The sequence below is a fragment of the Onychostruthus taczanowskii genome, unplaced genomic scaffold (assembly GCF_017590055.1).
Source record: "Onychostruthus taczanowskii isolate IOZ18803 unplaced genomic scaffold, ASM1759005v1 scaffold14, whole genome shotgun sequence".
NCBI lineage: Eukaryota > Metazoa > Chordata > Aves > Passeriformes > Passeridae > Onychostruthus > Onychostruthus taczanowskii.
In genome coordinates this window covers 3,606,439-3,630,811 of record NW_024498573.1, presented here as the reverse complement: position 1 = coordinate 3,630,811, position 24,373 = coordinate 3,606,439, and the positions used below count along the sequence as shown (strand labels likewise).

Sequence of the window (24,373 nt, the reverse complement as noted above, 5' to 3'; positions counted from 1 at the left end):
CACGTCCCGCCTCCCGGCCAGCCGCAGCGGGCACGGGCAGCCGGGGCTGCCCGCCTGCCTCCCCCGGGGCTCGACTGGCCGCGGTCCCGCCTCGCCGACCCCTCACGCGGGCGCTCGTAGCTGCGGGTGGGAGCGGGGGCCCCTCACAGCCTCCTCCATCTTAGCGGCCGCCGCCATCTTGGGCCCGGCGCACGGGCGGCCCAGCGGGACGAGGGGTGCCGGGCAGGACCCACCCGGCGGGACCGGAGGTAGCGGGCAGGATCCACCCGACGGGACCGAAGGTGCCCGGGCAGGACGCACTCGGTGTCTGGCAGCCCCCGCGGTGACGGGAACACAGCCAGCTCCGGGGGGTGTTCGGCTCATATCCCCCCGCTCCCCTTGGGCTCGGGGCCCGCTCCCACAGCAACAGGCTGCCCCCTCATCCCCGGGCCTATTCCGGGAACACCCGAGCAGCCCTTGGCACGCTTCGGAACTCTTCGTGTGTCCGCCGGGAACACCCGAGCGGTGCTCGGCACTCTTCGGAACTTTACGTGCGCCCGCCGGGGAAACCCGAGAGCGGCCACCGCCGCCGATGGGATTCGGGCATCTCCGGACGGGCCCCAGAGCACTTCGGTTGTGTCCGGAATGCGGCCCAGCAGTTCCGGCGGTGGCCGATAAACAGCCATTGGCCGCGCCGCGCGGGGCTGGGGTGGAAGTGTGGGCGGGCGACGTCACTTCCGGAGAGTGACGGAGCGGCGGGTCAGAGGCGGCAGCAAAATGGCGGCGCCTGAGGAACGGGAGCTGACGGCGGAACAGACCGAGAAGCTACTGCAGTTCCAGGTGCCACGTCCCGGGGGGCCCGTGCCGGCCGGCGGGAGCGGGGGAGGCGGTGCGCGGACACGGAACGGGCTGAGCTGGGCCCGCCCCGCCGGCGCTGGGGGGTACGGGGCTGCCAGAGCCGGATAGGCCCGTCCTGGAGCAGGGTGTCGAGCTGGGCATGAGGGGACGGTGAGAGGAGAGACACCTGTGGGCCCAGTCCTGGCCGGGGTGAGTGAGATTTCCGTGCCCCTGACACTTTGTCGGGGCGATATTCTGTCACGGCTAGTTGTGGAGGCGAGAGGCGGCTGCTCTGTAAACTCCGTGCAGGAAAAACTCCTTGGTAAGTCCCGGCCATTTTAATTAGTCTGAAAATTTTCCTTGTCGTAGCTGGAGAACCTTTCCTGGCACTGAGGGAGAGTTATGCAGTGGGTTTGTGTGGAACATGGTTCCTGCCCCTCACGATTGGGTAACGCCGCTGGAGACTGTAATGATCTCATCTGTGTGTGCTACACAACACAGGCAAGGTCGCTTAACCTTTGGTTTGCGGGGCCTGGGGCTGTGTGGCCGATGAATGATCATAAACACAGTCTGAAGATGTGGCTTGTTGAGGAGAAAACAGAGCTGGGCAGCTGAAATTCTCAGGGTTGCTCAGTGATGAGTAACTAAATGTGCTGAGCAATGAAAATTACCTTCAGGTATCTTGGGTTTGTTTCTGAGCTGTAGGACATCACGTGGCATCCCTTGGATTGTGGTTCTTTTACAAATACTGTGATCACTTTTAGGAGTGCTTTGTCTGCTTTTGTAGCTTTACATTATTTTTTTAAAGGCTGTGCATTGGCAGTTTGGTGTGATGTAACTGGATTTAAAGGGACTCCGGGGGCATCTGGCCCTGCCTTCCCAGGTGAGGCAGAGCAGCTGTTCCTCATTCCACACACTGCCTTCCCAAGCCTTCCCCTGATTCACAGCCCTGATTTAATTACCGTGCTGAGGTGTTTTCCTGTGACTGGACCTAGGAGGGGCCTTGCTTTACAGATGTCCCCTCCAACTCTGCTGCAAACTGAGCTGTTTGGGCAGTCAGATTGAATACAGACTGAAGGCACAGAGCAGTGCTGGCCATTGCTGTCCCCGTGCTGCCTGGTCAGTAGGGGAGGGTTTTGCACATATAAATGTCCCATTCTCTTGCTGTGAGATATCCTGGTGCTTGATCTGGACAGGTAGCACCAGCTGCTCTCCCCACTGCCTCTGCTGCTGTTTCCAAACCCCTGTGGGCACCTGTGAAGTGAAATAATCCTGTTTGCCAGTGCCACCTGCTGTTGTCATGGACAGAGGGCTGTCAGGGAACCAGAAGGAGGGATTCATGCTTTAGTCCAGCTTCCTGTCAAGCTCTGGTTTGAGGCGTAGGGAAACTCTCCTCAGGCTGTAAAGGGGAGAAATTTTTTCACTCAGAGCAGTGCTGTGCAGAGCCAGCTGTGAAAGCTGTGCTCCAGAAGGCTTGGATGCCAGCCAGGATCCTCCCTCTTCTGTCTCCTGGGGTATGTTGGATCTGCTTTCTCCAGGGCTAATGGCAGACCCCACTGGTGGTTCCTTCTCCTCTGGTGTGTCCCACCTGGATGAGAGGGGCTCGGGTGTGAGTCCTGCTGCTTCCTCAAAGGTAAATCAGATCACTTGGAAGAAATAGGTTTTTTTTCTCAGACTCCAATAGGAAGAATGTGGTGTTTGGAGAGATTAGCTAAGTCTCGCACTTGGAAGAAATAGGTTTTTTTTCTCAGACTCCAATAGGAAGAATGTGTTTGGAGAGATTAGCTTAAGTCTCATTAAAATAATTTGTACATTGCTACAAGTCAGCTTGGAAAGCCTTCAGGGATCCCTGCTGACTTTGCAGGGATCACTTCAGTGTTTTCAAGGATAATTTCACACTTTGTGAAGTGCCATCATAAGTAGGCTGTACAGCATTCCATGGTGACAGAGCCCAGGACTTCCACAGAAGGTTACATCCCTCTGCACTGTGGTGGGAGCAGCAGAGCACACCAGGAAAGAAGGCAGGATGACAAGGAGGAGGTGAGGAATAGTAGAAGGCCCTCAGTGAATTAGAGAGCCAAAGGGAGGGAAGCACTGAGCAAGGACTGCTGTTCACCTGGCAGACAGCTCTTTGGGCTGAAGATGCTGTTGCCCTAAACTGTTCATCCTGCTTCTGCTGGAGAGTGCCCCTTTCCAGGCAGGGGTGAACGTGCTGTCCTGTCCTGGGCACAGCTCTGCTTAGTGCCTGCTCTGCATTAATTCCTCTCCTGTTTGTGTGCTGGGCTCTGTAGTGCTCATGCAAACAGCTTTGCTGGCAGAATGCTGAAACCAGCAGCTTCCTTCTTGTGGGCAGGGCTGGAGCAGGGCAGCTAGCTGCACCATGCTGGGGCAGGTTAGTAAAGGAAAAAAACAGTGGAGAGAACTGGGATAAACTTGAAATGAAAGCAACAAAGCCTCTTGCATGCTTTCAGCCTCCCATTTACTGCCAGAGAGCTGGCTAATAATGGAAGGGAATAAAAGCATCTAAATTTTTCATCTGTCGAGACCTCGCTGTCCTGACATGTGGAGAGAGAAGTTTGCTGTGAACAGTTTGGGAAAGCCATGGAGATGTGATTCATTTGGGAGATGGAAGAAACAGCGGAGCAGCTTTTCTAGGATCTGATTATTGATCTGTGCCCATTACACTGGGGCTGATGTCTGATACTGTAATATGCTAATGTAAAGTAATGGAGTGTTATTTGCAAGAGAGTTGGCACTCATATAATCTCTGACTTCAGCTGGGGAAAACAGAATGCTCAAGGCTGGACATGGCTCTGATTTAGGGGAAGGAGGAAACATGAAACTCCAGGCAGCTTTCCCACTCAGCGTATCGATCAAAACCCTCAGAAAGGCATTTGCTGTAATATGCAACGAGAAACTCTTGGTTGAGGCATTTTTCCAGTTAGAACTCAGATGTTCTTTACCCTTGGAAAGTAGTTCTCTGGAATTTGGCAGTGGGTTGGGAAGTCAGAGCAGTGCCAGTGAGTCCTGTGGATTTGCATCTCCTGGGCTGTGTGGACATCGCAGTGGATCTCTAGAGGCGACGGTTTCGTAAGTCCAGTTTACAACCTTTGTCCACTCAGGGGTATTCCTTCTGCTTTTGAAGCAGGAAATTGTACTTTCCACTACTTCAGTATTGAGAAGATTCTGAGCACTCTCAAAGGTGAGATACAAATAATTACCTCCAGCAAAAGCTTCCTTATGCTTTACAGTAACACTCTTGCTTTGTGTGGTGGTTCTGAAGGCACTATTGAACTTTTCTGGCATTTGTGGAATTTAATGTTTGGTTTTTTGAAATATTGGCCACTATGTTGAGCTTGGATTTATTTAAAGGTTTGGGTGTGCTGGTTTAATGGGACTAATTTTAACTACTTATTATGTCTGTAAGATCCATGCTCTTAAAGGCAGCTAATAAGAGATCAGAGCAGCAAGGTTTGAAGATGCTGGTTATTCTCTTAGCCCTGATGATACTAAGAATGTGCCATGTGTGTAAGCTTGCAGCTGAAGTTCACCAGAGATGCTGAGGCAGTGGAAATAATGTGAAGTTTCGAGTTTCTGGTCTGTTTCCATGACTTGGTGAAGCAGGGGCCTTGGAATGCCGTGGGGGTGATAATGACCAGTATCAGTGTTTGCCAGCGAGAGTTGTCTGAAGTGGCAGTTGAACTGTGGTCCTGCCATTCCTAACGTCGGGTGTGGGTCATTCTGAGCCCTGTGGTGTATCCAGTGGAGCACGTCAGAGTAACAGCCAACAAGGTGTTGGGAGTTAAATGCTGCCTTGGCCTGGCAGCTTTTCCTGCAGTGTTTAATTGTGAAGCCTCATTGATCAGACAAGTGGTGGGAGCACTCGCACTGTGCTGCTTGGAGTGGCTTTGTCACTTCTGGTTTGGGTTGAAAGCAGCTGTATTAAGATGCTAAGGAGAAAAAAAAAAAAATAAAAGGAAATTCACCTCCCTGGAGAGCTGGTGTAGAAGACTGAGAAGTGGCTAGAGCTGCCTGTCACTGTGGTGGTGATCGGGAAGGGTGAAGCTGGCTGGCTCTGGTGTCTCTGTGGAACTCAGATGGTCTTGCAAACGCTGCAGTAATTCAGTGCTCATTAACTGCTTGTTGATAGCTCTGCTGCTTTCTGACCTGAAACTGCAGAAGAATTTTGCATCGTTTAAAAAGGGGGGAATGCTCGGTGATGTTCTTAGTGCTCACAGATAATCCAGGCGTTTAGAAACAAAGGTGTAAATGAGTTTCTGAATCTTGTAAACTTTGTAAACACCAGCAGAATTTCCAGGGTATTGAGGAGTGGTGATCAGAAGACTTTCAAGGCTCTGGAATAAACACATTGTGACTCCACTGTAGAATCAATTAATTGACTAGATTGCAGGTGCCTTTAATGGTGTCCTTCTAAAAAGACAATGAAGTGCCTGCTACAGGCGTTCAGGTTAAAAAAATAAAGTCAGAATGCAAAATAAATTGAATAAGAAGTAAAGTCAGAATACAAACCCTAAATTTTACTCTGTGAAGCAGATCTTCAAAGAAAGATAGCTAAACTAAAACATTAAATGATGAATAATAAAAGGTATTCTAGCAACAACAGCTGAGTTCACTGAGCTTTATTTTCTTCTGTGAAATCCAGTTCTGCAGTGTTCCCTTGCAAGGCTTGCAGCAGACTTGCTTTTTAATAAATATTTATGCATCACTGAACAGCAACTTGAATTGTTTTTTTTCCTGAACTTCTGCAGTCACAATGCTTTAGACAGTCTGATTGGTTCTGTGCAGCAAAATGAAACAATGATTTTTGCCCAGTAGATTGGAGAGAAGGTGGTGATCTGGAGACTTTGTGAGAAAGAAGCCAAGAAATGCTCAAAAGTTTGAAGTGAGCCCAGAGATTGAATAGGGCATTTGTCCACAGTGTTTGTTACTCGGGTGGAAATGGCATGTGGAATGTGTGAATGGGGGCAGGGAGGGGAATAGATGCACCATCCTTCTCCAGTAAAAAAAACAATTCAGTGCATTCTTAACTGCTCAGCCTGTCAGGAGTGTGTCAAGGCTTTTTCAAGGAAAACATCTGCTCAGACCTTACAGCAAGTGCAGTGGGGAGAGATGTTTCTGTGGCACAGTGACAGGGGTGTTCCCTTAGCAAATGTTTGTCTCTGTTCAGGAGATGCTGATGTTGCTTCCTGTAATAACACAATTGTTTGATCTGTGCAGAAATTCTGATTGGCACAGGGCTGAAATACACCCAGTGGCTTTGAGGTTTGTCAGTGTGTTTGGACTGTTTTCTGTTTCAGGCCCTGTGTTGGACTGTTCCTGCTTTTTTTACTACACTGTTTACTATACTTTTTTACTTCCCCTGTGGTGCTGGGAACATCACCTTCAGTAATGCCTGGCTCCTTTTGGTTTTAGTTTCTGTTTATGCTGGCAGTGAGTGGAGTAACAGTCATCTTGAGTTTTCAGAAATGCTTTGTCTGTATTTTGAGCTCAAGATGATGTTTGAGGGCACTGGCCTGGCACATCTTTTCAGAGTGAAGCCTGTGGGCAGTATTGTGTTAAACCCTTGACTGTGCTGAGTGCTGCTGTAGTGACAGACCTTGGGCACACTGAGAGCTGGCAGAGTGCAAAGGCCTGTTAGAGGCCTCCCGTGTGTTTAAGGGTCACTCTGCTCTTAAGAGCTGAGCAGGGCACTTAAAAACTGAGCGTTGTGATAATGTGTTGTGGTAACTCCCATCGGGTGCTCACGCCTTGTTAAGAGCAGTCAGAATGCAGCACTTCCTGGCACTCATCTGCTTTTGTTCTCCTTCTTTAGGACTTGACTGGCATAGAGTCCATGGACCAATGTCGCCACACACTGGAGCAGCACAACTGGAACATAGAGGTACCACTGAAAATGAGACTTGTAGCAGTTTCCAAGTGCCTGGATTAAACGCAGCCCTCTGTGGGAGGCGGGGGCCCTGCCAGGAAGATTAACCTGTCCCCCCTGGATTTACCCAAGTAGCTCTTTGGAGCTATCCCCACACCTCTGGAGAGCTGCTTTCAGCCAAACACAGCAGAGTCATTATGGCTGTGAACAATCCCTTGCCTGGCACACGATGTGGCCTCCCGTGGAGCCTGTGTGCTGGCTGCCATGGAGAAGGCTTTCCACATGGAAAAGAGCGCTGGTGGTTGCTGTTTGTCAGCAGTTGTGCTTATCCAGTGCCCTGGGGCTGTGGGCAAGTAGTACCCACTGTCACTGTCCAAAGTATAAAAGCCATAAAATGCCTGAAACCTCCCTTTGCTCTTTCTTGTGTCAAAGGCAGCTGTGCAGGACCGACTGAACGAGCAAGAGGGTGTCCCAAGTGTCTTTAATCCTCCTCCCCTGCGGCCGTTGCAGGTCAATACAGCTGACCACAGGATCTACAGCTACGTTGTCTCAAGGCCACAGCCAAGGGCAAGTTATCTTACAGTGGATTTTGTCCTGCTTCTTGGCTGGCTCTCTATGAATACAGAACTTGCAAGCAGGGAAAGATACTGCTTTCTTTGCATGCTGTTATCTCCTTTCTAAATATTTTATCTTACGAAAACAAAATGTAGAGCTATTCCTTCAGTTTCTGTTACTGCTGTGGAGATTTTCTCCATCCTGTGATTCACAGTCTGAGGACTTTTTTTTTGTCATAGACTGTCTTGCTTTGTGTAGTAAAGCCTTTTGATCAGTAGAATGGGAACAAAGGACTGTCCCCTCCACGTGGCAGTGATAATGTTTTTCTTTCTAGAGCCCTCCTTAAATGTATATTAACTAGAACACAGTATTACTTTCATTAATGTTTTACAAACAAATTTGCATGAGCACCTGTAAGACTTGGTGCTGTTAATCTTTTTGTATAGTTAAGAAAATTAATTCCTTATTTGTAATTGCAGGGCCTGTTAGGATGGGGTTACTACTTCATAATGCTTCCATTCCGATTTACCTATTACACGTTACTTGATATATTTAGGTAAGTCCTTGTTTGTGCTGACTCACTTATTGACTGCATCAGGGAGCACACTAGCTCAGATTTGGCTGGATCTGTGTCACTTAGATCTTTAAGCCTCATGGCAGATTTTCCATTTGTTTCCTTAACTGGCATTATCTCTGCCCTTGTGAAGTTCCTGTGCTGTTTAGTAAGAAATAAACCTTGTTGCAGAGAAAAAGAGCACCTTGCAGCTCTGTTAATGAAGTGTTTAATGGGATCTCTAACTCCACTCAGCTTTACAGTCTGAGTGCCACACAAAGAGGTTGCAAAACAGTGTCCAGCCCTTTGGTATTCTTGGACAAACATCAGAATCACGTCCCATTGGGTCGCAGGTTAACCTGCCCTAATTCCTGGATTTTATTTGGCAAAACCCAAACTATAAACACCTCTGCTTTATTGCCTTTGGTGTCTGTTGCCTCTTCTCCCTTTACTGCCCCAAAGCATTAATTCTCCTTGTCTCCTTTACAGCACTGATAGAGGGAAAAGGGAATGGTAGTGGTGGTAAATGGTCAGCAGTCCTGCCATCTGCCCTGGTTTGGCAGTTTCCCTGTTGTATTACTTTTTTCCCCCATTAAAGACATTTCCAAAGTTCAGTGTATCTTCTGTGCATCAGTAGAACTAAACAACACTGATATCTGCCTTGCAGTGAAGCTTTTTCAGCTTCAGAGGAATGACAGTTTCACAGGACTCGTAGTGCAATGTTCTCTTTCTGCAACACTTTTTACATTGGAATTCTTAGTTCTGGTTTAGAAAAAATGCAGTTTTCAAAGTTATCTGGACAAAACTGCGTGGGTTTTAACAGCCCATCTTTGACTAAATTCTTCAAACCTCCTGCTGTTGGTGTGGCTTATGCCTGATGCTTCAGAGGAAGCTGAAACTGTTTAATCACACAAAACTTGGATCCTTACAGATCCCTGCCATGGGATGAATCCTCACTGGGGTTGGTTCTGTAGCAGTGGTATCAGTTTGGAGCGGATGTCAGTTTAGGTTCAGATTATAAATGTTCAAGGCTCTCAGCTATGACTTTTTTCCACTTTATGAATCCCAGTGACTATCTGTAGAAAAGAAAACCTGTGCCTCAAGAAGTCAGTGAGCTGAAACTCCAGTGTCCTTTGCTTCCTTCCTAGGTTTGCTCTGCGTTTTATACGCCCTGATCCTCGTAGTCGGGTCACCGACCCAGTGGGTGACATTATTTCGTTTATTCATATGTTTGAGGAAAAATATGGGAGGATACACCCAGTCTTCTACCAGGGGACTTACAGCCAGGTCAGTGTCATGTGTTGGTGCATAGGTGCTGGGGAGTGGTGATTTTGCCACGTGGTATCAGGGCCTGCATGGCAAAATTGCTTTTCATCTACAAGCCTAGCATTTATCCCCAAACTATCTTAAGAGAGTAATGGAGAGCTAGTGAACAAGTGTGTTGGGAAACCAGTGTCTGCCAGGCTTGATGGTTTGCCAAGCCTGCAAAGTTGGAAAGCAAAGCTACTCTGGCTGTTCCTCGACCGTCTGTGTGACTCTGTAGCTGACAGCTTTTCTTTGTAATCCTGCCTTTGTTTTTATAAACTGGTGTGCTGTGCCAGAGTCTGTCCTTCTGTTCACCAAATTGGGATTAACTGCCTGGGCTTGTATCACAATGCAACTTCACAACAGTTCGGGGCCTCAAAATTGAGAGGGAGCCCCTAAGAAATTATGGGAGGTGAGTGTTCCATATATCAAATCTGAGGGGGCTCTCTGTAGAAGAGGGATATCCCCATGGACACTGCCTCTTGCACAGCTTCTCTCAGCCTGGCCAGGGGAAGGGTCTCCTGCAGAGCATCCATCAGACAGTTGGATCAGCACTGCTTCCCAGGTGCCTGGGGGGAAAGTGTCAGTGCCTGTCTGCTCCACACTGCCCAGTGATGGAGCTCACTGCCTCTGCAGCTCTTTTAGGCTCCTCTGTCATTCCTGGAATCCACACTCAAGTAATTGTGGAATGGTTAGGCTACCAAAACTCAGTGCCAGTAAAACAGGGAGTATATATTGTGCACTTATCCTGTGGCCTTGTTAAAAATGCTCTTGGGTGGGTGGAATCCAACACTATAGATGTGGAAAGGGAGGGATGCTTTTCTTTGTTGTCTGGTTTTTGGGGGGGCATGCAGCATTATTTATTACCTGTTTTAATAGAATTTTCATTTGGTGGGATCTGAAGATTTTGTCCTGTGCAGGCTCAAGGGAAAGCTCAGCCTTGGCCACTGTGAGTCCAGGGGGTGAAGGAGGTTCTTCACTGCTGGCTGAGTGTGGTGAGGCAGCTGAGGTGTCAGTCCATGTCATTGCCTACCCAGCTTCACTCTGAGTTCAGTGTTCCCCAAAGCCACATCCTGAGAGGATATGAGAGAACACCACTGTAGCCCTGTTAAATAAAGGCTTACTTAGAAGGTCTGACAGGTTCATCCTCCACTGCTGCTTCACTAAAACCATTCTAGTGGCAGAGTAATGACCTGGGTCACACAAACCTTGTGGGTGCTGCATCCCCTTGCCCAGAGATCCTGTAACTTTACCTCCTCTGCTCTTATGCCAAGGCCCTGAACGATGCCAAGCGGGAGCTGCGCTTCCTGTTGGTTTATCTTCATGGGGATGACCACCAGGACACAGATGAGTTCTGCCGGTAGGTAGGAGAATTTCCCAAATAGTTGTCTTTGTATTGGTAATGCAGCTTCCCTCACATGGTCTCTTCTCATCCCCCAGCAATACACTGTGTGCACCTGAGGTCATCACCCTCATCAACACTAGAATGCTCTTCTGGGCTTGCTCAACCAATAAACCAGAGGGATACAGAGGTGAGTGTGTCCCTCCTGGGCTTTACCTGTCCCCTTCTGTCTCTGGAACAAGCCAGATGCTCTTTGATGAATTTACACGTGTGAAACACGCTCTTGTCTACTTGAACAAAATACAGCAGATTTCAGGACTGCATGGGGAAATACATGTGTTGATTTCCTGGGATATCTCGAAAGGTTTGGATGCCAAGGAAATGCATTCTGATCTTCACCTCCACCCTTCTGTGTGTTTCTGGGCAGTTGTAGTTCTGTGCTCGTTGCTGTGGGCATTTAGGCTGCTTTCAGTGCCTTGTCAATGGGAGTTGGTGGGTGTGTGCTGGGGATAAACTGAGTGGAGAAACAAGTATCCAACTACACCTGTCCTTAAGCACTGTGACGCCTGAGGCCAGGGAGGACTTGTTAGGTGCATTCTTTCCCTTTCTGAGACAGTCACCTTAATCCACAACCAATCTCTGTGTCTCCTCAAAAGCCTACAGTGTTTGAGAGCTGTTGATACCTGTTCAGACAGTATTTTGGTAAGGATTTGCTGCAAGTGGAGCCTTTTCCCAGTGTTCTGTTTATGGCTCCTGTGTTGCTTCCACCATTTCTGTTTCATGATCAGGAAAATGCTACTTTTGGGTCACTCTTGGCTCCATAGTTCTGCTCCCAGTTATCAATAACTTGAGAGAAGAGCTCTCTGAGGAGACAGTCTTTGACTTATTCCTGTTTCATTGCTGCAATGCTTTGGAGTCACAGCCTGGGAAGCAGAGCTGGAAGGGATCGTGACCTTCCATTTAATCCCTGAGCTGCTCTGATTTGTTTGGGGGCTCCATTGGTAACAAAGGCTCCAAGTTGCAGGATGTACCATGTGTGTTTTATGGAGAGGATCCACAGCCATATATGAACAGTAACTTAAGCACATCATCTGTTCTGCTCCCTGCTTCAGACAGAGCCTGCCTCCAGCAAAGCCAGCCTAAATTTGTTCAGAAATGCTCAATGTGGACAAACTGCCGTCTCCCCATGGCAGTTTCTTCCAGAGCCCAACCATCCCTAATCACCTGAGCAAATGTTTACATGTACTTGTCCTGTGTTTCTCTTCCTGCAGTTTAAACCCATGGCTTTGTCCCATTTTCAATGGACATTCAGAGCCATGTGCTTCCTTCCTGCTTGAGTTAAAAGAGCCTTTTTTGGTTACTTGAAAGCTTGGGTTTTTTCCCATCAGTATTTGTGCTCCCAAAGCCATTTCCTCCCTTTGCCAACGTACAGGGTTTAATTTTCAAAATGGAGCCTGAGGCCTTTTTTGCCTTGGAAGGGAGAATGTCTGGGGAAGGTGCTTTCCTTGGCCCCCGTGATGGGAAGCGTTTGTGCTGTGGCCCTGGTGCCTGGGGTGGTGACGTTGTGCTGTCGGCAGTGTCGCAGGCCCTGCGGGAGAACACGTACCCCTTCCTGGCCGTGATCATGCTCAAGGACCGCAGGATGACCGTGGTTGGGCGGCTGGAAGGCCTCATCCAGGCTGATGACCTCATCAATCAGCTGATGTTCATCATGGATGCCAACCAGACATACCTGGTGTCCGAGCGCCTGGAAAGGTAGGATGGGACCAAGCTGCAGCAACACAAACCGTGTTGAGGCGGGCTCTGCTCTGTCCCTTCCTCCCTCCAGACACCGCGTGTAGGCACACAGCTCAGCACCTCCCGTTCTGTAACACAGCCCGTGGCCTCTCCTCTTGCCAGGGGGATCATCAGTCCATAAATTCAGGCCATCTTATAGCCAGGGAGCCAGATGTGTTGCACACACAATCCCACCACTGAAAGGTGGATGTGAGTACTCTGTTCTCTGCAATTGGAGCACACCTTTGGCATGCTGGAGCTTTGCAGGGAAAGCTTGGACAATAGCCAGTAGGATCCAAGTTGGGAGCAAGGGCATTGCGGGCAGGAGAGCTGGTGTCCACAGCTCTGTGCTGCTCCCTGGGCTGGCTGTGCTGAGCTCTGGCTGCTTTTCTGGTGGGGCCTGACAAGTCCCTGGTGACTCTTAGGGATGTACAGGTTGCATCCAAAACAGGATCCTACATTTGACTTTGTCTGTCCCTCCTCTGCCCCACACTCTGTGTGAGGATCCAGTAACACGTTCCAGTTTATAAAATGTGCAAGGAATTACCTGAAGGAGATGAAACCAGGGAGAGTCTCAAATATGAGGCAGGAATCCTGGGCATTGTTCTTGTGCTGTCTGTCAGCTCTGCCAAGCTGTAGAGGTTCAGAAGCCTTTTAAATTCAGTTCTACCTACCCCTGGGAAGCAGTTTGATTGTGAGGGACTGTGGGGACCTGGCTTGGCCTTTTGGGAGCTTGTGGTACCCCAAGGCATTACCTGCTGTGTGCTTCTCTGAGTTGGAGGCTGTCCCTGCACCCTTGGGTCTGCCCTCAGCTGCCATCCCCTCACTTTAGGGCCTGTTAGCCCTGACCACTTCCCACTCGTGTTTGCAGGGAAGAGAGGAACCAAACCCAAGTCCTGAGGCAGCAGCAGGACGAGGCATATCTGGCATCCTTGCGTGCAGACCAGGAAAAGGAGCGCAAGAAGAAGGAGGAAAGGGAGAGGAAGAAGAAGAAGGAGGAGGAAGTGCAGCAGCAAAAACTGGCAGAGGAGAGGCGGCGGCAGGTGAGAGCAGAGGCACTGCAGGAGGGGCTGCAGTGTCCTGTGGGATGCCTGGCCTGCAGCAGGAATTGCTTGTCTTGCTTGGAGCTTGAGCATTCCTGAGGCTCCTGGAGCAGCAGTGCTGCAGGGGACAGGCACAAAGGTCAGCTGAGTGCACACCATTGCTCCTGCTCCCTCCTTGCCTTGCAGACACTGCAGGAGGAGAAGGAGCGGAAGTCGGAATGCCTTCCTCCAGAACCGCATCCCGACGACCCGGAGAGCGTCAAGATCATTTTCAAGCTGCCTAACGATTCCAGAGTGGAGCGGCGATTCCACTTCACACAGTCACTGACGGTGAGCTTGGGGCAGAGCAGGGGGGCCTTCCAGAGCAAGGGGCTGAAGAGACTTGCAGGTGGCTTTTTTCCCTTGGGCTTGCCAAATGGTGACCTTTGCTGAGAGCCTCGGCAGGCAGAGCTCCTTGAAAAGAGAGTGCTGTAGGGCCTGGTTCCACCAGCTTGGAAGAGGAGAAAAAGTGGAAGAAGCTGTTTTGGCACCTGAAAATCTGGAAGGTGTCTCTGCCCATGACAGGGCAGGGTGGGACTGGATGATCTTTCAGGTCCCTTCCAACCCTTAACATTCTGCAATGCCACTGCTTCCTCTGAAATAAAGGTGTAGGAAGAGTCAGAAACAGTGTCTGGTCTCCCCAGTGCTCTGTGCCAAGCCCAGTTTCATGTGTGCCGAGGAAATGGCTGTCTCAGGTGTGCAGCGCAGTGATGGTGCGAATTTGGGAACCTTTCCCCACGAGATGCCAGGGATTGCCAGGGATTCACTCTGGCTGTGTCAGTGCTCCCCCAGCTGGCAGTAATTTCGGTGTCTCTTTCCTAGGTGATCCACGACTTCCTGTTCTCCTTGAAAGAAAGCCCTGAGAAGTTCCAGATTGAGGCCAACTTCCCTCGCCGTGTCCTGCCCTGCCTCCCTACAGAGGAGTGGCCCAACCCCCCCACGCTGCAGGAGGCGGGACTCAGCCACACGGAAGTCCTCTTTGTGCAGGACCTCACGGACGATTGACACTTCTTTTTGGTTTTGTTTTTGTTTGGTTTATTGTTCCGTTTGGTTTTTTTGTTTTGTTTTGTTTTGTTTTTTTTTTCCAGAAGACACAAAAACGGAAAGAGAAATTCATATTATTATTATAATACAATATTTTTTTTAAAAGACTGCGTACAAACGAGGGATCAGAGACCACATGGCCTGTGCCAGCTGTGCCGCGTGCGCGCGCACGGCCAGCCCCTGCACGGGGGGCACACGGGGGGAGCTGCTGTTGCCCCTCCGCCCTCCCTGGGGAGGAACAGGAATGGCAGCTCTTGGTAATTATTGCTTTTATTGATGACAATAATAATAAAACCCCGGCAACCCAACATCTTGTGAGGATTTGATACTCTGCTGCTCCTGAGAGACACAAGACCGAGCACCGGAACGTGCTGGGATTGGGGTGGGGGGAAAGGGCTGGACAGACTCTATTCAGCTTCCCTCTGTGTATAAATACTGTTCTTTTAATATTTCTCTTGCTTTGTAATGACCAAAGGAGATTGGGGTTGACTATAGTATTAACTTTTTGATAAAGAGCTGGTTCGATTCTTACCCATGTGGGGCCTTGCCCAGGGTTCTTAGCCTGCGTAGTGTAATAAACTCTGCCTCTAGCATGTCTGTGCCGATGCTTTCTGCCCCTGCCCCAGGGAGGGGCTCGGCTGCCGTGGGCCTTGTGGCTCCCAGCAGTGTGGGTGCACTCGTCTGCTGCTGTCACACTGGTGATTTTGTGCCAATGGAGCTGTTGGATGGGAGGAGAAGGTGCCCGGCACGGGGGATGGCAGGGCTGGGGTGCTGCTGTGCCACCTCCTGTGGCAGCAGCTCCGGATCAGGGAGGGAGGGAGCTGATGAGGCTGGGGCAGCCCTGGTGGAGCAGGTGTGTGAGGAACAGGCTCGGCCAGGGCTGGGGAGCTGTGCCAGCAGCTGCCCAAAGGCAGTGCTGGGAGCCTGTTCCTGCAGTGACCCGTTCTGGAGCCAAGAATGGTTAAGGGTGCAAGGAATCTCAAAGCACATCTCGCTGCACCCCCTGCCACAGGCAGGAACACAGGGCGAGCCTCTTCCCTGGCCCAGCACGGGAATGCTGGAGGGTTGGGATGGAGGAGAGGTGGAAGGTGTCCCACTGCTGTGGCTGGAGCCACCCGGGGAGCTCTGCTGTCCCGGGATAGCAGCCAGGACTTTCCCGTCTCTGTGCGAGCTGTGAGGGGTCGCCAGGTGAGAAGGAGGGGGTGTGTGGTGCTGCTCAAAGCCAGACCCTGCTGGGGCAAAGCATCCAACCAGTCCCTGCTGCCACCCTCGGGCTCTCCTGGGCTCTCCAAGCCTCTCTCCAGGGCCCTTCCAGCTGTGGCAGCTCCTTCCCATCCCTGGCTCCCACTCTCCCCCTCAAGCCCCCATGGAGACAAGAGCTGGGCCCAGCGTGTTGGTATACATCATACATTTATTAGTGAATATCCCTCTCAAAATCAGCCACAACATTAAAAAAAATAATGATTGCACTACTTGGTCAAGCAGAACTAGCAACTTTCATTTTAAAAAAAGTACAAATCTGTTAAAAATTTCAATCAGTATAATACACATATATATAATACAACATACTAGTTATGTTAAATGCTACAAAACCAATATGATTCCAATGGAATGGAAAAAAACAAACACTTTTAGAGCTTTAAGAACCTTTTTTTTCTATATATTAGCCTTTTTTCAAATACATACATGGGAAAAATGAGGTAACTGTAAAATGTGCAAGTAACAGAGCAAAAAAAATTATATATATATATTTATATATATATATATATATATAAAAACTTTCTAACACAGAACACACGTCCTAGCACCTTCCGGGGAGCCGCGGGGAACGCGGGGGTCCCACCGGAGGGCCCGGGGACTGGTATAATAGAACAGTAAACAGTCCACTATCCCACCACAGGAAGTCATTGGTAAACAGTGGTATCTACAGCGCAGTCAGCAATCACAAACACCCTAAATAATTGTTTTTTAGTATATTTTTTTTGTCGTTTTTTCTTTTTGTTATTTTTTTTTTAAATGATACTTTTAGCTGCTCATTGGAATAAATTCTGCAGCACACGAGCTGTGAGCTTTCGAGTCGCCGTCAAAGGACCGTAAGGCTTTCCTGGCTCCCTGGGCACCGCGAGGGCGGGAGGGGAGGAGGGGGCGTCTCCGGGGGCGCGAAGCCGGGGACTCCTTTGGTTATCTGTCACTGAGTGAGGGACGGGGAAGGGGCCGGGGTCCTGCCCAAGGGGCACCGAGCCCAGCGGTGCCGGCACCCGTGCCACGGCGGAGCGGGTGGCGCCGGGCCGGGGCCCTTGGCCTCGATGCTCCGCACAGAGGGCGGCCGCCGGAGAGGTGGGAAAGGGCGGCGAGGGGGAGCTGGCCCGTAGCCCCCCCACCGCTCGCCACCCCCCGCGCCCGACCGGGCAGCGTCCGGGGCCGGCCCACCGGTGGCTGGCACTGCCCTCCGGCCCTCAGCGTGGGGAACGCCACCGTGCCCACCCGTGTGCCAGGCGCGGCCCCTCACCTCGCACCCGGCCGAGCCACCGCCGGGGGCCAGCCCCGCGCCTGCCCCCCGCCCCGCGGGGAGCCGCCCCCTCCCACCCCGGTCCCTTGCACACGCCGCCGCCGCGGGCGCGGACCCCGCGGGACGGCCCTGAAAGTCTCACGGTCCTGCTGTGGCGTTGCGGACATGTGCAGTACAGTGCATGGCAGTATCAGCTGAGCACAAAAACCCCTCTCCCCACCCCCCTCACCCCACAGCCGGCTAGACGTAGCCAAGACCACGTTCCAAGCTGGTCAGACATGCATGCATATTTGTGAACATTTACATAGGGCTGGCGTCCGCTCGGAAGCTCCCAGGCGTCAGCGACGCGCCGGGAGGGGAGGGCGGTGCTCTCACCACCACCCCTGCCACCGCCTCCCGTCACCCTCCTCGCTAATTAATCATGCAAAACAACGGCCACGCGGGATTGATGGAGCCGGGCGGCGGCGTGGCGGCTTCTCCCCCAGCGCCTGCAAGGGCAGGGGGAAAACGGTGGCAAGGGGACTGCTCACAGCTTCCCCCGCACCAGCCGGGCCAAGGCCAGGGTAGCACTGAAAATACTCCACGAAGTTAGGAATAAAACCCCCCCGCTCTGGGGGCCGCAGCCCAGCCGGCCCCTCGCTGCCCACGGCGGGGAAACCGCACCGTCCAGCCAGCAGGACGGGGCACGGGGCTACCTTGATTTACATCGTCGGGACAGAGATACGAGCAGGAGCCGGGGGCCGGGCAGCACACCGGGGACACCACAAGCCCAAAGCCCTAGGGATGGGGTTGGTATCCCCTCCTCAAGCTTGGCTGCCTTGTGGGATGCCACACGGCCTGGCCCCGGGAGCTGCGCTGGCCAGGCACAGGGGAATGAACAGGGAGAGGGGCCAGGGCTGTGCCAGCACCATCCTCCCACTGGTGAAAGACCCCAAGCAGCCATAGCCCTCTGGGGCTCCCCAGGGCAGCCGAGGCAGGAGAGAGGCCGTGCCAGGCTGCGCACAGGAGCGGGGACAGAGGCATTCCTGCGTTCCTGCCTTTCTGCCCCAGCCACGCCGCGGGGTTGCTGGTGTCCCACCTTGGCCACACTCCGCCAGCCACCTCCTCCGGCTGTCCCCGGGGCCGGGGCGCTGCCGGCATCAAACCCGCAGCGCTCCCTCCTCTCTCCTCCCCACGTCCTCCGAGAGCAACGCTGAGGGGAGGAGCCGCCTGCGTGCCCCTAGGGCAAACGGCCAAGGAACCAAAAACATGACGGAAATGAAAAGGAAACAAGGGGGGGAAAAAAACTATCGTAAAAATAAAAAAAAAAATAGTGACAAAGGGAAAAACCACTAATTCCCTAGGAGAGTACAAAGACCTGGAAAGTGATGGAGCAACAACAGCGTCTTTGGAGCGCAGAGGGCACGGCCACGCACCTCCCGCCTCCAGCACAACACGATTCGGGGCCCTGGGAGCGCAGCGGGCAGGCGTCCGGCTGAGTCCGTGCCCCGGCGGGGAGGAGGAGGGCCGGCCGGGAGCCCAGACTGCTCAATGCTCACCACATCCGAGGAGAGGCTTTGGGGAGGGGGGGTAAGCGCAGGGTCAGGCCCTAGCAGCGGGCAGCAGCCCCCGCCCCAGCCCGGCGTCCTTGTCCTCTAGCGAATTGTGCGGCACAGCGCCCGCCAGCCTCAGTCCGCCTCCCGCTGCACCTCCGACGCGTCCGCCCGGCAGATCGGGCACGTGCGGTTTGCCTGTGGGCAACCGGAGACGGGCAGGTGAGCGGCACTGCTGGCAAGGCCGGAACCTCATCCCAGGAGCGGCTTATCCAGCCCTGCCCAGTGCTCGGCCCCAGCTCCCAGTGCATGCGGGACACAGGCCACCCAAAAGGCAGCACCCCATACCCACAGCACCCCAAGAAGCCACCCCGCTCCCCACGGCGGGCACAAGGCAGTACCTTTAACCATTTGTCGACACACTTGGCGTGGAACTCGTGGTTGCAGGGCAGGACGCGGAGAAGCTGCCGGGCCTCAAAGTCACTGAAGCACACGACGCACCTGGGGGAAGCGGCCATCAGTATAGCCCCACTGCCAGCCATGGGCCCCCATCCCTGCCAGGCCCCCCATGTGCACCCCCAGCTCACTCACAGGGTCTGCTCAGACTGGTGGCTCTCGGGGTTGAAGCGGTATGACGGGAGGTGCTCGATGTCTGCTTTGGTGAGTCCCCGTGGCTTGGCCTCCCCCAGCCGCTCGGCCAAGTTCAGCAGTGCCTGGAGGGAGATGCAGAGGCCGGCCCAGCTCGTCTCCTGTTCCGGCACAGCACGCCTCCAGACTCCCCCCTCCCAGCAGAACAATCAGCAAACCCCCCCAGCTCTCCCATCCCATCACTGCGAGGAAGCCAAGCAGACGCACCTCATAATTCTCCATCTCCACATCATCCACGTCCAGGTCTAAGCTGATCGTGGGGCCCACGGCCGTTGGCGACACAGGAAGCATAGAACTGGGGAAGGACAGGGCAGTCAGCATGGGGCCACAAACCCCAACGTCCCCCCTGGCACCCCCCAGGGGACAGAGCCTCCTGTGCCAACACAGTGCCACTGCGGCCTCCATCCACAGTGCCACCCCTGCCCTACGCATCCTATAATATCCCCAGCAGTACTCACAGGAAATAGGGCAGGAAGCTCGGATAGTAGGGAGGAGGCGGCGGAGGGGGCGGCGGCGGGGGCAGTGCCTGTTGCAGCCGGTACCGCTGGGTGTTCAGCCGCCGGGGCATCATATGGGGGTATGGCTGCAGGGAGAGATGGGGCACTCAGAGTCATGCCAGCCCCACAGCGTTCCCAACTCCTCCCTAGGATGGGCACTCACCACGCCAAATGGCAGTTCTTGGTGCAGCGGGTCGTGGGGGAGGTAATGCAGCGGCATGGAGGGCGACAGCGTGGGAGCGTGGTGAGACGGAGGGTAAGTGAAGCCTGCGATGGGGTGCTGCTCCCCTCGCAGGTCCACGTCATTGTCTATCCTCTGCAGAGGCTGTGGGGAAAGAGTTAGGCTGGGAGGAGCATCCCAAATTACACCTCCCCGATGCTATGAAGACAGAGACACCCTGGGCACCCTGCCCACCACCCCTAGCTTAGACCCACAGGGGTTGCAGAAGGACAAGACCCCAAAATGGTGGGTGCATCACATCCCCAGCCTGTCCCTCCACCCCAACTCACCATACGTGGATGCTGGGCTTGGAGAGGTACGAACTGCCCCAGGGGGGCCATGTGGGGCGGCTGGTGGGGGGGCACTGGTGGCGGGGGTGGGTGCAGGATGTAATGGTCGCTGGAGATGATGGGGGGGAATGTCTGGTAGGAGACGGGAAGTTGTTGCATGGCACATGCCTGAATCAGCTGTGGGGAGAGACAGAAAAACAAGGGTCAGACATCCCTACCCCTTCCCCAGAGCCTCCAAAGGACCCTGTGCTCCCAGAAACTTGCCCTACAGTGGGCTTGGGTACCCACAGGACCTCTAGGCACTCACGGCCCAGGCTGTCCCCAGGCGTCCCCCGCTGTGACTCACCGGGGGTGGGAGGCAGCAGAGCGGGTAGTGCTGTCCGCTGAACATCACTGAGCATGCTGGGAGCTGCTGGGTGCTGCACCCAGGGATGTGCTGGCCAGCGTGGATGGGGAAGCCTTGCGTCGTTACGGTGGTAACCGTGTAGGAGAGAGGGACAGGTCCCTGGTGCACCTAAGGACAAGGGCACAGTCAGGGTACAGCCCTGTCTGATCTGTCCCTGTCCTGACAGGGTCATAGCAGGAGCCTGGGCACTCAGCACTGGGACAAAACACCTGGCGTGCCCACCCTGCTGGTGTGGCCAGAGGAACAGGCTGAGTGAGGGCTCAGCTTGAGGGAGTTTTGAACTCTTCTTTCCTCCACACAGACTGGTGGCACAGCCTCCAACACATCACCATTACCATGGATTATGATGACAGTTGTCACATGAACAACCCTACAAGGGGACTGTTCCCAATCCCTGGGAGCAGGGTCCACCCTGGACATACCCAGAAGGCAGAGGGACCCCAAGATTTAGATCTTGGAGAACCAGAGCACCAGCAGGCTCAGGGCTGGGTGATCCCAGCAGCAAGTGGCCAGAGGGGACCCAAGGACATGTCACCACTCCATACAACAGCCCAAGGAACACCAGAGGATCACAATTAGGAGTGGGGCTGGGGGCTGCAGCACCTACCTGGTCATGCAGATCCACCATGAATGGGTTCTGGTGGGGTGGGTGAGCGGCTGGGTGAAGCATTCGTGGCGGCGTGCTGGGAAGAGCGTAGGCGCGGGGCTCATCTACAGGGATGTGCGGCTGCTGGGGGAAGGCAGGGTGCACCTGGGGCTCATCCTGGCCCAGCAGGGTTGCCAGAGGTCGATCGCGTCGTCCCCACTGACGCCTGGCAGAGGGGCTGCGGGGCCACCGCAGGAGAGAAACAGAGCAGGAGTGACCCCCCAGGCCAGAGGGGCACCACAGCCCCAGGCAGGATGGCTACAGGAGGATCAGCGTCAGCCCAGTGCCCAGGGTGAGATGCTCAGGGCATTGTGCCAGGCCACATCAGGCTGGACAGCTCCAGAACCAACTTCTCTGCTCACCCTGCAAATGCCCTCTCCGTGTCCGCAGCATAAAAGGACCCCTGTTCCCCGGGGACCCCTCATTTGGGCCAGGTGGATGTGCTTCCCTGTTAATGTCCCCCCAAGCCCCACTGGGAGCCGGTGCCTTGCCCCAGCAGGACCAGAGAACCGGCCCCACAACCCCATGTGCCGCAGGGGACAGGGCTCCACGCCACCCTGCAGCCCGTACCTTCGCCGGAGGTGGTCGGGGCTGCTGCAGGGTCCCCCCGAGAAACGGCGCTGGGCAAAAGGGGCAGAGGGCGGCCGCCTATTCACTGCCAGTTCCCATGGTCGCATTGGTGACGTCGGGAGGCGGATGGGCACACGGGACCTCAGGCTCCAGGCAGGGCAAGACACCAGCACCTTGAGTTCTGCAAGAGGGATAGCGGGTCATGGCACTGTCCCGCCACCACTCAGGCTGCTGCTCCATCCTCACAAGGATGGTGGTGCTGACAGCTGCACCCACCCCATCTCCTGGGGCTGGATACGGCCCTGAGAGGGGCTAGGAAGAGCCTGTTCCCAACTCCCTTGTTACTGTTCCTCTCCTTCAGGGCCAGAGTCACCTCCCATACACAACACAAAGAGAGAGACAGACTTATTTTTGCACTTATTTTTGGCACAGAGGAAAGAAAGTGATGGAGAACCCTGTGGCTGTGGCAGCATCACCAGCCAACAGGGAGACTAAGCATGGCAAGGGGAGTTTCCAGCAGGTCCTTGATGCTGCTCTGGGGGGTGCTCTTTGTTGCTGAGCTCCTGCACATCCTACCCTGGAGTGACACTGCTACCCCAGTGACCAGCACAGGGACTGGTGATGGTAGCAGGGCTCATGGCCCTTCCCTGTCAACTCCCTGCTGCAAACAGGGCACAGCCACACATCCCCACAGAGCAGGGGACAAGCATGGGCTGTGCTGAAGCCAGGGAGGCAGCTCTGCTCTCCCAGATGCTCCGCAAGGCAGTGGGACAGTGGGAACACTGCCCTGGCCCTGCCCCATCTCCCCTCCTGCACCCAGCCTGACTGGTGTTCCTGCACCCAGGCCCTCTCCCAGGACACAGCTCGACCCCTCAGCCCCAGTGAAGCCTGGCACTGCACAGAGGAGACATCTGCATTCGGGGCTGGGCTTCCCCAGGCTCTGCTTTCCCAGGTCCCAAAACAGCCTTCCTTGCCTTCACATGTATCCAAGAGCCTCCCTGGGTGCCGTTCCATTGCCCAGCTTCCTTCAGCTTCCACAGCATCAGGCCAGCACACGGCAGCAGCCATGGCCTTGGCACCACAGCCCACACTCCCCTAAATCCAGCTCACTGCAGGCTGGTGAGGTCCCCCCCAAAGCTTCTTCAGCTCCACCTCCTCCTCAGTGCCCATGGCAAAGACACACCCGGGACAGCAAAGACACTCTGGGGACCAGAGCCTGGGGAATGCTGCTCAGCTGGGGATCTCAGCCCAGCACAGAGAAGCTGCAATGTCACTTTTGGGTGATGGGTATCAACAACCACTGGCACAAGTCCTGTACCACACACAAGTCCCTTCTTAACCTCACCTTCATCTCCACACTACTGTGGAAGCTGAAAGCAAATTCCTCTCTTTGTTTTGGTAGGAAAAAAGAAGAAGAAAAGCAAAAGCCACAGGCTGAGCCCTCCCAGAACCTGTCTGTGACTATCACCAGGGAAGGGGGTGTGCCTGACCAGGAGGTTCCTTCCACAGGGAGTTTATTCTGCCCAGCTTGAAGCTCTGCCCGGCTGCAATATGCCCCTGAGTGGGCTGGGAGCCAGAATGCAGCAACAACCCAGGTTCAGCCCTACTCTGAAGAAGCCTCCCTGAGGTGTTTCTGCTTCCAGTTCCACATCCTCACTCTCAGAGCACACGTGGTGCCAAGGTCCTGTGTGATCCAGTGGGCACCTTCCAGACCAGGCACCACAGCAGTGGGCTTGGGGATGGGCAGCACATCCACAGAGGAACGCTGAAGCCATACATGGGCTCGCTTGTTCCTGGGACCTCCAGAGCGGAGGGCTGCCTGCTCTCCTGAAACCCCAGGACGGCACCCCGAGGCAGGATGGCACCCCCTGACTCGCGGGACAGCGCTGGCCCGGCCCTCGTCCTGCCACAAGCAGCACCCGTAAGGTACCCACCCTCCTGTCCCAAGCGGGCACACCCGGCTCCCTCCGCACCCGTGGCTGGAAGCCAGCGGCCACGCCGAGCAGGGTGACCGTGACCCCGCGGAGGCCACCGCAGCTCCGAACCGAAGGGGATCGCGGTCCCGCAGCCCCTCGGAGGGGCGGGGGGAGGCGGCTCCAGAGCCCCGCCGAGAACAAAGTTAGCAGCGCGCCAGCGCTCACGCCCGGTGCCATCTGCTCGGGCAGAGCCGGGCTCCGGGGCTGCCGGGGAAGCCGCCCGCCCTGGGGGTCCTGCCACCCCGCTGCCACCCACCGCCGGCTCCGTCCCGGTACCCCGAGCTGTCCCGTAGCCTCTTCCCCGCCGTTCCCAGGCGGGCGCCGCCAGCTCTCCCGGGAGCGGGGTCACCGCTGCCCCCGCCGCACCGGCAGCCCCTTCGGAAGACCGACCCCGACTCCCAACCCCACCCCCAGACCCGACCCTCGGTGTCCGGGACGGCGGCGCACGGCGGGGCGAGCAGCGCATCCCGGAGCGCACCGACGGAGCGCCCCACCGTGCAGCACCCCGGGGAGGCACCGCGGCCACCGGCAGCCGGGAGCGCAGCCTAGCCCGCGCCCCCCGCCGCGGAGCCCTGCCGGTGCGGATCTGTGGCTTTAAGAGCGGCCGCTCCGGGGCCATGTGCTCGGCGCCAAACAAAAGCAATAACAAAGGCGGCCGCCGGACCCCGCCGCCGCCGCCCGGGGCAGGTGCCGTCGGGGGTCCGGGGGCGGCCCCCGCC

General features: G+C 54.6%; 2 protein-coding genes across 12 annotated transcripts in view; one reads left to right on the top strand and one right to left on the bottom strand.

The window, feature by feature from the left end:
* Window positions 1-31: 31 nt before the first annotated feature.
* FAF2 (Fas associated factor family member 2) lies at window positions 32-14,953 on the top strand. 4 transcript variants are annotated; one of them, XM_041397475.1, is made up of 11 exons: window positions 32-819; window positions 6,650-6,718; window positions 7,136-7,270; window positions 7,738-7,814; window positions 8,960-9,098; window positions 10,391-10,476; window positions 10,557-10,648; window positions 12,036-12,213; window positions 13,106-13,277; window positions 13,464-13,607; window positions 14,139-14,953. In XM_041397475.1, the coding sequence occupies exons 1-11, from the start codon at window positions 757-759 to the stop codon at window positions 14,319-14,321; spliced, it is 1,338 nt and encodes a 445-aa protein (XP_041253409.1). In that variant the 5' UTR covers window positions 32-756; the 3' UTR covers window positions 14,322-14,953. The 4 variants fall into 4 exon arrangements, with proteins under 4 accessions (XP_041253409.1, XP_041253412.1, XP_041253411.1 ...); XM_041397478.1 differs by having other exon boundaries at window positions 32-1,026; XM_041397477.1 differs by having other exon boundaries at window positions 32-1,138.
* A 798-nt stretch (window positions 14,954-15,751) lies between these two features.
* The window catches only part of RNF44 (ring finger protein 44), a 17,452-nt gene continuing 8,830 nt past the window's right edge, over window positions 15,752-24,373 (bottom strand). For 2 of the 8 annotated variants that reach the window (XM_041397603.1, XM_041397596.1), the window contains exons 2-11: window positions 21,679-21,859; window positions 21,070-21,286; window positions 20,403-20,570; window positions 20,057-20,233; window positions 19,710-19,871; window positions 19,508-19,632; window positions 19,257-19,344; window positions 18,993-19,114; window positions 18,803-18,902; window positions 15,752-18,599 (exon numbers count right to left, since the gene is read on the bottom strand). In XM_041397603.1, coding sequence (XP_041253537.1) covers window positions 18,537-18,599; window positions 18,803-18,902; window positions 18,993-19,114; window positions 19,257-19,344; window positions 19,508-19,632; window positions 19,710-19,871; window positions 20,057-20,233; window positions 20,403-20,570; window positions 21,070-21,286; window positions 21,679-21,785 — 1,329 coding nt within the window. In that variant the 5' untranslated portion in view covers window positions 21,786-21,859 and the 3' untranslated portion in view covers window positions 15,752-18,536. Of the gene's footprint in view, window positions 18,600-18,802; window positions 18,903-18,992; window positions 19,115-19,256; window positions 19,345-19,507; window positions 19,633-19,709; window positions 19,872-20,056; window positions 20,234-20,402; window positions 20,571-21,069; window positions 21,287-21,678; window positions 21,860-24,373 lie in introns of those variants that run through there. The other 6 variants (XM_041397601.1, XM_041397598.1, XM_041397604.1 and 3 more) reach the window with 6 other exon arrangements.